Source organism: Heteronotia binoei, chromosome 21, assembly GCF_032191835.1.
Source record: "Heteronotia binoei isolate CCM8104 ecotype False Entrance Well chromosome 21, APGP_CSIRO_Hbin_v1, whole genome shotgun sequence".
Classification (NCBI taxonomy): domain Eukaryota; kingdom Metazoa; phylum Chordata; class Lepidosauria; order Squamata; family Gekkonidae; genus Heteronotia; species Heteronotia binoei.
In genome coordinates this window covers 171,961,633-171,974,169 of record NC_083243.1, presented here as the reverse complement: position 1 = coordinate 171,974,169, position 12,537 = coordinate 171,961,633, and the positions used below count along the sequence as shown (strand labels likewise).

The following is a 12,537-nucleotide window of genomic DNA, read 5'->3' as shown; positions in this document are numbered from 1 at the left end:
GCAAATTTATCTCTACAGTAAAGAGATCAGAAAGTACTTTGAAAAAATAAAGAAAATTAACTGAGATTCTCAGAGGCCTATGAAGCAGCCGGACCACAGTGGTGTAGTGGCAAAGAGAGCAATCTTACACATGTATACTGAATGAAGCTTACTCCCAAGAAAGTGTTTTTAGGATTGCGCTAAGAGAAAAAGCTATGGAAAGTTCCCAATTTAAGTTTCATCTGTGGAATGAACTAGACTTGAGCAAGTCATTCACTCTAAGCTTCAGCCCCCATGTGAAACATGGAGACAATATACACTAGTTTACACTGCAATAAAATATACATTAAGTACTTTTCACTATACAACCCTCCACACATGTATGGTTTAAAAAATGTTTTTAATACTCCAATGAAGCTGTTGAGCAATTAATCAAGTAGACCAGAACGATTACACAATTTTCTTCCTTGGAGATTTTTAAGAGGGGCTGGATAGGCAACTATTTGAAATGTCTTAGATTATCATGTCTTGTGCTGGAATTAGACTAGATCAGGGTGGAAGCACTGCAGTTTGCTAGTTAGATGGATTCCTAAGCAGGGCTTCCACCTAGGTCTAGTCTAATTTCTTTCACAAGACATGATAATCTACGACATTCCAAATAGTTTCCTATCCAACCTGTTCTGGAGCCCCAGCAGCTTAGCTCAATCTTTAAAGCGCTGTTTCCAGATGTGGCCAACTCGCACAAAGACACTTGTAGAACTTTTACAGACTTTATTGAAATCCCAAGCATTTTACAGGCTACTCACTGCACTCCTGTCATAAGGTGGGAAATGCGTGCTGAAATAGCTCTTACAAATGACAAATGAAAGGTGGAAAAACGGACGCGTGCCTCTGGGCCTCCATGTTGTGCTAGTTGCTTAACAAAAGATTGTAAACAAGCAGGAAGAAGACAATAAAAATAACCTTCCTGAGTCCACAGATGGGGCTGGAACCTTCCACAATTAGCCAATTGAGGGGGACTATATAATGCCACCTGACCTACAGCACCTAAAAACTACAGATCCCATCACCCCATATCCTTAAAGGTACAGCATTTCCTTCTTCTTACTGAATTAATTCTATGCCCCCTTGTGCGGGCAGAACACAACCCCTCTTTAAAATCTCCAAGGAAGAAAATTGCATAATCGCTCTGGCCTACTTGATTTGCACTGCCACAGGAGGCGGTGGCAGCTACAAGCATAGCCAGCTTCAAGAGGGGATTGGATAAAATTATGGAGCAGAGGTCCATCAGTGGCTATTAGCCACAGTGTGTGTATGTGTATTTGGCCACTGTGTGACACAGAATGTTGGACTGGATGGGCCACTGGCCTGATCCAACATGGCTTCTTTTATGTTCTTATACATGCCCGTAAACAACTCCACATTGAGAGCAGTGTCTAAAACATAGAATATTGTAAAACTTTATGTAGTGGACTTGAAATCATTCTGCTACCAAAAAAGAAGTAGTCTGCAGAAACTGACACCTGCATGGACTTTTAACAGTTTGCTCTCTTGGATATTTTATATCTGTAATAACAAGTGGTAAGTCGTAAACTCTGCTCACGACCTGAGTTCAATCCTGGCGGAAGCTGGGTTCAGGTAGCCAGCTCGAGGTTAACTCAGCCTTCCATCCCCTTCTGAGGTTGGTAAAATGAGTACCCAGCTTGCTGGGGGGAAAGTGTAGATGACTGGGAAAGGAAATGGTAAACCACCCCGTAAAAAGTCTGCTGTGAAAACGTTGTAACATATGAACATATGAAGCTGCCTTATACTGAATCAGACTCTTGGTCCATCAAAGTCAGTATTGTCTTCTCAGACAGGCAGCAGCTCTCCAGGGTCTCAAGCTAAGGTTTTTCGCACCTATTTGCCTGGACCCTTTTTTGGAGATGCCAGGGATTGAACCTGGGACCTTCTGCTTACCAAGCAGATGCTCTGCCACTGAGCCACTGTCCCTCCCCTTTGTAAAAGCAATGTCACCCCAGAGTGCTTGCACAGGGGACTACCTTTACCTTTTTAAGTGCATGTATAAGATGTGGTTCCCTTGCTACTTGAAAAGTTTGATCATGAAAACTACCATTACAAGATACAAAGCGAATCCTGTTTAAAAACTTCTGATCTCCACACAAAGGAATCTGACTTGGGAAGTACTCGCAGAACAGGCTAAGCAGAATTTTGAATATACTGAAAACAGAAGAAACTGATCTGCTTTAAGGAATTTGCAGAGGTCAGAGATAAGATCTAAGCAGCAAGATGCAGTAGTGTCACATGACCTGGTAAGAGAGTGGTGGCCTATTTTTTTTTCCTCCTGGCAAATACATCACAAGTCCAAAGTCTGAGACAACGCCACTCTTGGATGCAGTGCAATGCAGTCCTCCCATTTCTTGGAGTGGTTATGTTTTTAGCCTGCTGACCTAGGCAGCAGAGATCAGTACAAGGTTGGAGAGCTGGGCAAAAGTATAAGCCTGACTTTATGCCACAGGCTTTTTATACACATTCCTGCCAACTGTGCTGATACTGTAACAATGCTACACAAGCTTGCCTGCTGAGACCAAAACACTTATGGTTTAGGCTGTTCTAGGACTCCTTGTGATTTTTAAAAGTGGCTTTTAAACGTTAAGAAAAACAACCCAATAAAATGTACTCTGTAGCCAATGCTGACTCTAAACTAGCTTTAAACTCATGGGGAATACAGAAAAAGTGCAAGGCAGCCTGGCAAGTGTCACTTTTATTTAACAGTGCTAGCTACCTGAACACCCATCAAGACTCTGGCAGACCAGCTAGCTCGTCTGCAGCCTTCTCAGCAAACACACACCTGCAGTTCTGGGCACTACTTCCATGCACAGCTGCACTTGCATGCATCCCAAACCGATGGGAGCCATTTGGAAGATATAGTTTTTTCTCTCGCCCAGTTTGGCCTGCTATGACCGGTCCTGTTTCCCCAACCAGGCAGATTTGCCCTCCTCCCTGCCCGCTTTCCTCTCCGGCCCCCTTACCTGTAGGCAAGCGTCATGCACTCAAAGAGCTTGGCGAGGGAGATGTCGATGTTGAGGGCACCACTGCTCCGCGGCCCGTACCGGTAGGTCTCGCACGTGCCCTCGTCCACCGTGTCGAAGTCGTAGATCACCCCACAGCCCTTCGGGGCTCCGTCCCCCGTCTCTCCAGCCGCAGCCAGCCCAGGTCTGCTCTTTTTCCCGGGCCCCGGCAGTCCGGCAACAACTTGACCTCTCGGGCTCGGTGCTCCCTCTGAGTCAGGATCTGGGTCACGGTCGGGCTCGGTGTGGGGCTCCGACACCATGAAGTGGCCGCTGTGGATGATCTGGGGGCGCGGCATCATCAGCATCCTAGGCGCAGGCGGGTCCTTCACCGCCTCCCTCCGCATCGCTAGCAGAACACGGGCAATGCTATCATCACCATGGCAATAAGCAGAACGCGGGCAATGCTATCATCACCATGGCAATAAGCAGGACGCGGGCAATGCTATCATCACCATGGCAATAAGCAGAACGCGGGCAATGCTATCATCTCCATGGCAATAAGCAGAACGCGGGCAACGCTATCATCACCATGGCAATAAGTTGCCGTCGCTGAGGCCTCTGCGACGGGAAGAGGTAGCTTTCATTCCTATCCTCTCGCCTCCGCCACCTCGAAAAACGAAAAGGAAAGCACAGCCTACCGAATCCCTGCACCAATCCCGCTCCAGGCACCATAGCAACAAGGAAAAGGAGTTCTGCGCATGCGCCCCACTGAAGTACCGGATTATGAAGCATGATGGTATTTGTAGTTCTGTTTTAACTTCTTTCCGGCATCCAACTTTCACAGCGGGATTGGCCGCCGACTAGCTTACTAGAAAAACGTGAGATGGCGGCGGCGACAAGGGCGTAAGCAAATAGGACTACAGATTCCAAAGTGCGCCGCGGAACACTCATTTCCGGCGCAGGCGTGAGGTATTACTAAGAGGATGCCGGTAAATGTAGTTTTGCCTTCTAGACGGTCTTTGTTATGGTTATTGCGAAATTAGGAATGAAGGCATTAATGGGATATTTCCAGCACTGGAGGTGGGTTGCCGGAGCGACTTGGCGAGTCGAAGTTCTACTTTTTTGCTTTGAATTGACCATCTTTTTCTTCCGTATGTTATAGGGTTGCCAAGTCCAATTAAAAAAAAATCTGAGGACTTTGGGGGTGGAGCCAGGAGACTGGGGGTGGAGCTAGGAGACATTGGGGGTGGAGCCAAGAACAAGGATGTGACAAGCATAATTGAACTCCAAGGGAGTTCTGGCCATCACATTTAAAGAGACAGCACACCTTTTAAAATGCCTTTCTCCCATAGGAAATAATTAAGGATAGGGGCACCATATTTTGGGGCTCATAGAATTGGACCCTCTAGTCCAATCGTTTTGAAACTTGGGGGGTATTTTGGGGAGAGGCACTAGATGCTATACGAAAACTTTGGTGCCTCTACTTCAAAAAATAGCCCCCCCAGAGCCCCCAATACCCACGGATCAATTTCCTATTATTCCCTATGGGAATCGTTCTCCATAGGGAATAATAGAGTGCCTAGTAGACATTTCCCTCCCCCCCCCACGCTTTCTAAAGGGGAGGAGGGCCTCCAAACTAGGGAATCCCCTGCCCCCTCCCTCTCACACACACACACTTACTAGATCTTCCTCCGGACAACTCTACTTCCTGTGAAAACAAAAGCAAAGAAAGGGAGGGGCCGTTCTCAGAAGCCCTTTCTGCTTCCTGCCCAGCCTTAAAGGGGCAGACATTTTGCAAACGGCTCAGGAGCTCTACAACATGAAGCCTAAAGGTATGTTCTCTCCCCCCTCCACCCCCCACCCCCGCTTCCAGAGTTTTGAAGAGCGAGAGATGAGGCTGCGAACCCAGAAGTCTCCCGCCAGAGCGGGAGGTTTGGGAAGCCTAGTATGTTAATTTTGTAGTGCATTCTAAAATCTTGTTCACGTATAACTTGATGTTTTGCTATTATGAATGCGTCATAAAAAGAGAGAATTTTTAGTCCAGTGGTACCTTTAAGACCGAAAAAAGTTTATTCAAGGTATGAGTTTTCCTCAGATACATAGACATGGAAGGTAACAGTTCAAACTTCTAGACAGGGGCTGAACAGAAAACATGAACATCATGATGTTTTAAAACATGCAAAGACAAATCAGAAATAACATGTTAAGTTTAAGCAATAAATATAGCAGGAGATCAATGTGTAAAAGTATCCTTTCTAATTGTGGGAAGTTAACTGAGACTCTGTTGCTACACTCTGTTGTTACACTCTATACTATGAGGGATTGATGAGACATAAATGTCACTTTGTATGGGCCATGCGTGTGATAAAATGTAACACGGAGAGGTAAACTTTATAAACGAGATTTCAGATGCCGAATGGAAATACCATGTGAACCACAGTAGCAAGCTTGATTGGGTTAGGCGTGAAATGCATAGGGGTAGTAGGAGTGAAGATACCATCATTGATAATGAGACAGGAAACCTAGGACTCAGTTCGGTCCAGAAGGCTGCAAAGAATAAATGGACATAAGTCTGACATTAGAAACCACAACATTCAAAAACTAGTGGGGGAACATTTAACCTTCCAGGGCATTCAGTTGCTGACTGAAGAGTATCAGTTCGCATACAAAGGAATTTTGAAGAGAGATTTTTAGAAAGAGAGACTGCTGAATTGCAACAGATAATGAAGCTCATCAAGACAACGCATCCTTCAGGACTGAATTGATACCTAGGTTTCCTGTTTCATTCTAATGCCTGCTATTATCATTTGGCATCTGATATCATTCCACTCTCCAAGACATAAGGACCAATGGACTCACATTCTAGCTGTATTTGAACAAGTGAGCAGTAAGCGTGCTCTGCCACGGGACTCATGCTCCTTTTCTCTAATAAAGACTGCAAGCTGAGCTGTTAGGTTTCTTTTTATTTTCTTCTTCTGTTTAAACTGGAGAGGGGGATCTCTCCAAATGAAATAATGTGTTGATTTCAGACTGGGCAAAATCATTGCTAGTGCATCAGCAGCAAAGAGGGAGTCAAGAAAGGTAGCCAGTGGGCGTAGTATTACGCTAGATGAATGGGAAACTCTTTGGAAATCTAATATTAAATTAACCAAATCAGTATTTTGAAAGGAAAATTTGTGTAAGATGTTTTACAGATGGTATGTAACCTCTCAAAAGCTTTCTAAAATGTATTCTAATATGACTAACAAATGTTAGAAATGTACAAAACAGGTGGGATCGTTTTATCATATGTGGTGGACTTGTGAGAAGGTGAAAGACTATTGGAAGATGTTACCTGAACTATTGCAGAAAATGTTGAAGATGCACACTCCTCATAAACCAGAACTGTTTTTGCTGAATATGTATCCTAGTGATTATACAAAAGAGACAAGACACTTAATGGCACATATTAATACTGCAGCTAGGATAGGGTTGCCAAGTCCAATTCAAGAAATATCTGGGGACTTCGGGGGTAGAGCCAGGAGACTTTGGGGGTGGAGCCAGGAGACATTGGGGGCAGAGCCAGGAGCAAGGGTGTGACAAGCATAATTGAACTCCAAGGGAGTTCTGGCCATCACATTTAAACGGACAGCACACCTTTTTAAATGCCTTCCTTCCACAGGAAATAATGAAGGATAGAGGCACCTTCTTTTGAGGCTCATAGAATTGGACCCCCTGGTCCAATTGTTTTGAAACGTGGGGGGTATTTTGGGGAGAGGCACTAGATGTTATACTGAAAATTTGGTGCCTCTACCTCAAAAAACAGCCCTCCCAGAGCCCCCGATACCTCCAGATCAATTCCCCATTATACCCTATGAGAATCAATCCCCACATAGGGAATAATGAAGTGCCCAGCAGACATTTCCCTCCCCCACCCCTGTTTCTGGCGACTCTGAAGCGAGGGATTGGCGTCTCTACTCACGAGTTGCTGCCAGCTTCTTCAACGTAACATAGGCACCCCATCCCAAGAGGAAGCCTTTCAATCGGAGACTGAAGCCTCCGGAGGTGGAAAGTCACATGGTGGCTGTGGGGGTGGGGCTCCCCCCTCCCCCGCCGGCCAGCTGACTTGGGGTGGGAAGGAGTCTGGAAAAGCAGGAAAACCTCCACTGGGACCTGGGGACAGGCAAGCCTAAGCTTTTCTTGCTCAGAAATGGAAGCTCCAAGAACTACCCATGAAACAGGAACTGATCAGGAAAATATTGGAAGCAGCAGAGATGGACTATTTATCACTATTGCTTGCTGGAAAATCCAAGGAAGAAGCAAGAGAATACTGGGAGAAGTTATATGTATGGCTAGACACTTAAATTGCTTTGGTGTGAACTGTGATTAATATTCTTCAATTTATATGGTTGAAATACAAGCTAAATGGATAACCTAAATGGGAACTTATAATATAATTCTATATGATTACTGTGACGAGAGGCTAAGCGTGTAACGGTATGATGACAGGACTCCCAGCTTCCCTTCCAAGTTCCGAGGCCTAGCCTTTGTGTGCCTGGTCACCACAGAGACAGTTTACTGCCTTTTGTGCCCCTGGAGAAGTAACTACTTGCCAACTGCCTGCCTTCCCTTGGCACTACTTGTAAGATAGCATGTCCAAGATGGTGGAAATCTTATGTGGTGCGGAGAACCACTATCAGGATCAAAAATTGTAAAGTATTAAAATGTTTACAAGTCTACCATTAGCACAGCACCAGACTGAGCAAGGGATTCAAAAGGAAACAGTAAAACACAACTCCTCTGTCCTTCCCTCTATACGTGCCCTATTTGTTGTTAAATATAGGGCAGGCACCTTAGCTTAGAATGTTATAGATCTCTAGAGACGTTCAAATACCTTGCAGCTTCCTCCAGGCCAGCACATGGCAATGGCGTCCTCCTCGAGATCTCAGTTAAGAGTTCTGATGGACTCAGCACAAAAGAGATCTTCCTTCTTTCTCCCAGGAGTTTCATCATTTCTCTTTTCTCCACCCACTGATGAGGTCAGGCTGGTTCAAAGCTTTTCCTGAACTCTCCAGAAGTTTCTTCCTGAAGTCCAGCTAGTCTTTAATACCTCCAAATCGCTGTTCCCTGCTGGGGGTGGGGAGACTGGACTCTAGCTGGACCTATTAATTCTTTAGCAGTAGATGAGGTGAGGCTGAAAAGCCATTGAATTGATCCTCCCCTTCCCTGCCCAGAGAAATGCTTGTAAAACCTCCTGGTAAAGCTTTTACTCAGGTCAGACCTAGGGTGGCCAGGTCCCGCTGGTGCGCATGGGGGGTGGATCCTGTGGTTTCTGGCGCCAGTTGGCTGGCAGGAGAGAGTTACTGCCCAAACGCTTTCCGAGACTACAAATGATAAAATTTCTTAGCGTGTCTTGGTAAAGGCCTATACAATTCCTTAAATTGGTACAGTATGCTGGAAGAATCATGGAAGAGGGAGATAGCTGTCTATAAAAGTATAGATGTTCTCAAAGTGCCTTCTAGACTTAGATTGGTTGAGCACTTTGGTCTAATAATATTTGTGTCATGAGTAATTTGGCTGCTTAGAATCCAAGGGGCCTCTGAGAAGCCCTGGCTAGCCACTAATCTCAATATAAAACTCCACCATGAGTTACCCTTCATCTCTCCATATGCCAAAGTCAAAAGGCCTGGGGATGTGTAAATGTATGCAGAGTACTTTGTGCATGGCTGATTGCTAAATCAGAACAAGGGACTTAATCTTGCTTTAAAGCTCCAGGGCTGCAAGACAATAGGACTTCTCCTGATGCTCTATGGTCTTCTTTACCTAGATCAACTGAAATTCTGGCCCCATTAAGCATGGAGGCAACATATGCCTTTGGAACAATCTTTCTTGTTCTGAAGATAATAGTTTAACTGGAGTGGGCAATTGGGACATTTCACCCTCTTTCACAGGACATTTTTTTATCTTGTTCTTAGCTGAACAGCCCCCTTTTGTTTTTCTCTGGCTGTCCCAAGCAGTAAACACTGACCCAGCCTAGGGGACTGAGGGGAGAGACTAAAATCCTTCTTTTGTCCTTGTTTTGTAATGCCACATGAGAGGCTGTCCTGAAGCTAGTAGTCTAACTGGAGGGGATGATTGGGGCATTTATTACAATTTCACCCTCCCTCACAACTAACAAACTTGTTTTCCACTTTCAGGAGAAATGGTCAGGTAGGAATCAGGTTTAGAACTTATGAGGTGAATAGGCAACAGGAATGAGGTAAATTTGTATAAAAAATAAACACCAGATAATTTATACCAAACAAGTAACTTTCTGTTATTTAGACAGGTTTTTAAAATTTGAGGAGAGAAATTTCTTAGCAGTCTTTGCTTACATAAACAACCATAAACTTTTTGGTATCATGGACACTAAAGTTGATATGAATTATGTGGCTGGAGAAACTGAAAATGCAGGTGTGAACCAGAAAGGGTAAGATTATGGCATAGTAGAGGAGAATAATTGCATAATGGGAGAAGAGAGTACTGACATTTGTATGGAAATAAGACCAATTCAAAGTAATTTGTAAGCATGAGCAAGAGCACCCATTGCTGCTATGCACCAACAGCAAGCCAACACCCCTGTAGTGTGTTAATCTTCAGAGGCCCTGCCTTGGGTGCTCTCAACCATCTGAGGCTAGACAGGAAGCAACCCCCTTCTCAATCATAGTGCTGAAACTTTGGAACTTCTGCCTCAAGGATAGAGGGAGATTCATCTGTCTCCCTCTATTGTTGTCTTTGGTCACCTGGTGAAGACTTTTGTTTGTTTGCCATTCCCTCTCTAACTCTTATTAGCCCTCTTCCCTCCTCATATATGTCACAGTCCTTTCTCCACCCAAATCTCCCACTACGTTATGGCTCCAACATAACAGCCTTCTCTGAGCTTTCTTCTCTAAAATCAAGGGGGGGGGGGGGAGATGGAGAGAAGTCGGGCTACATTGATTTAGTTAAATGAACTTGTAATTATGCTCCATGCTTTCTGTGGTTTAACGATATCTGAACAAAAGGATCACTTTTAAAATACAAATTATGCTGTCTTCAAGACTGGAATAGCCTTTAAGAGTGGAACAGTAGTCCAAGCAAAAGAATCTTTTACCTTTCCTTTATATATTTGCCAGGTACAAAGAAATTAACATATGGCTTCCTGGTAGTTCTCCTGGAGTAATGATTCTGTCATCAAGATTTTCAGGGAACTCCAGCCAAACATTTACTGCTGCCTGATTCTGGATTTTTATTCAGCCATAAACAGAATTGATGTGTCTGCAGAATACTGGCTGTGACTGGCAGAACCCTCTTTTAACGCTGCAGATTACGACTATGGAATGTGGAGTTCATTTACGCTTTTTAAATAAGAAACCTAGAGCAGGGGGTGTCAAATGTCCAGCCCACGGGTCAGAAGCAGCCTGCCCAGGGCTTTAATGAGACCTGCAGCTTTTTTCTCCCCCTCCTGTCCTCACCTTAGCAGCTGTGAGGCTGGCAAAATTCCCAGCTCCTTCTGCCTTGTTTTTGCCGGCTGCCGCCAAAAGCTCTTCTGGGCTTGCAAAGAAAATGTGGAATGGATTTTAAATTAAGGTCTCTGTGCCCAGATAGTCAGTCTATCTGGGCCGAGAGATCTTAATGGAAAGTCCATTTCGTATTCTCCTTCAACCTTGTCTGTGCTGCAATGTGTTTCAATGAGGTGAAACTCAGTTTCACTTTCCAGCATTCCTATGGCCAGCTGCTTCCTGGAGTTGTGTCCTTGCAAATAAAGGGTTGATGCCTTGAGCCAGCTTGTGTCTGCTGAACAGATCTAAGAACTGGTGTCTAGTGAGTACTGTAACCTGGGAACCCACAGCCAAAGGGGGATATTACACTGGAGGGCCATTGCCAGTAGACCCGGGAGGTGGGAGGAAAGCTTGCAATGCCCAGCCATTTCATGTTTTCCTAGGTTCACATCTGCTGTGGTATCTACTGTGATCCTTGTGCTTTTTCTTGATGTTTTATTTTAAAAACTGCATTGCCATATCCCACTATTCCCCCTCTGTTCAGTCAAACAAAATATTGCGAGAGTTTTAAGCATGTTTATATTTTAAGTTAAAAAAAATTGTGTTTGTGTCCTTTATAAAATTTATCTGCTACCTGGCATTACAGTTTATGACATGCATGACTCAGCCCCACAAAGTCCCATTTATGTCAGATCCAACCCTCGTAACAAATGAGTTAGACATCCCTGCATTAAAACTTGAAGTCAAAGATGTGGTTGGTTACTGATTTTGAATTAACAGGATGGTTCTTCACCCTTTGCTATTTCCAGCCACACAGTTCTCTTCTTAGCTCATTAATTCACTTTTCTTTTTCTCAGACTCATCCCTTTAGTGCTCTGGACCACTCTTTCCCCACCTGACCTCAGCCTTTGCTTTCCCTGGTTTGGTACTTTTAAAAGTCCTGTTTCCCTACACCTTAGTTTCTATTCTTCCTCAGGTGCTTGTGTCACCCCTTCCTAAAATGTGAACAGGTCCACCGGTGGCAACCAGGGGCTTGCTACAAGCCTTCCTGTCTGAAACATCAGGCTTGCACGTTCAGTGCAGAAGCTTCAGCACCCCCACGAAGTATCTTACTTGCCTAAGTGAGTAAAAAGATAGTTGGAAGTAGATCTTGTTTCCTACTCTAAATAATCAGAAGCAAATCTGTTCTACCTGGAAATTCTTGACTTACAGAATATGTCAAGCAAGCTATGCAATGGCACTGCTCTTCTTGTACAAGTTAGGGCCTTATGATGGTGGAGTGAGCCTCCTTAGAAATGTATGGGGAAAAGCCACGACCTGGAAGCTCTTCAGCTCCTAGGGTGCAAACAGATGACTGCTTCACACATTGTTTGTGTTTAACAAAATAAGCAGCTCTAACCACATGGGGAGCCAGTTGCCTGTTCTGCATGAGAAGGCTTCTGGCTGCCTTCATTTTGTGGTTTCAATGGGCAGTAGCAGAGCACAGGAAGAGGTGTTCTCCCCCTCATCCCACTACTGACTCAGCTCAGAAATGGCCTGTTTGCAGGACAGTTGGGGAGTGCTGTTCTTACTTGCTTCCACTGGCTTTGGGCAGCAGTGGCATTAATAAGGTGACAGCACACTCTCCCTTTCCCCCCTCGCATGGTTGCAACTCCAACAGGCAGCAGGTCTCTGCAGCTGACTGGGAGATGGCAACCAGTGTAAGTCATGCTTCCTGCTTTTTGGCATCCCCTAATGACCACTTGGGTGGTTAAATGGCTCTGGAGCCAGCCCTTTTCATATTCTGCTTCCCGGAATATGTAAGCATGGCAAGTCGCTGAATGGAGACTGCAGATTTCATTGGAAGGCTACTATGTAAGAATTCGTTTCAACATGACTGCTGCTTTAAGCGGTCATGTTGTTTTTACCCACAGACGAAAAAGGAGTGGCCCCATTTATGATCAAGTCCCCTTCTTACAGTCCCACAGGTGGTAAAGTACTGGGTACCAAGGAACGGCTGGTTTCTCTCTGACAGATCTGTCCATGAGATGGAACACGCTTTAGAG

At 44.8% G+C, this 12,537-nt stretch overlaps 1 protein-coding gene across 1 annotated transcript in view; it reads right to left on the bottom strand.

Annotated features, from left to right (window-relative positions):
* LOC132589211 (MLX-interacting protein-like) overlaps window positions 1-3,352 on the bottom strand; it is a 31,468-nt gene extending 28,116 nt beyond the window's left edge. Inside the window, exon 1 of the mRNA XM_060261897.1 lies at window positions 3,012-3,352. Within this exon, the coding sequence (XP_060117880.1) occupies window positions 3,012-3,352 (341 nt within the window). The remainder of the gene's footprint in view (window positions 1-3,011) is intronic.
* Window positions 3,353-12,537: the final 9,185 nt, after the last annotated feature.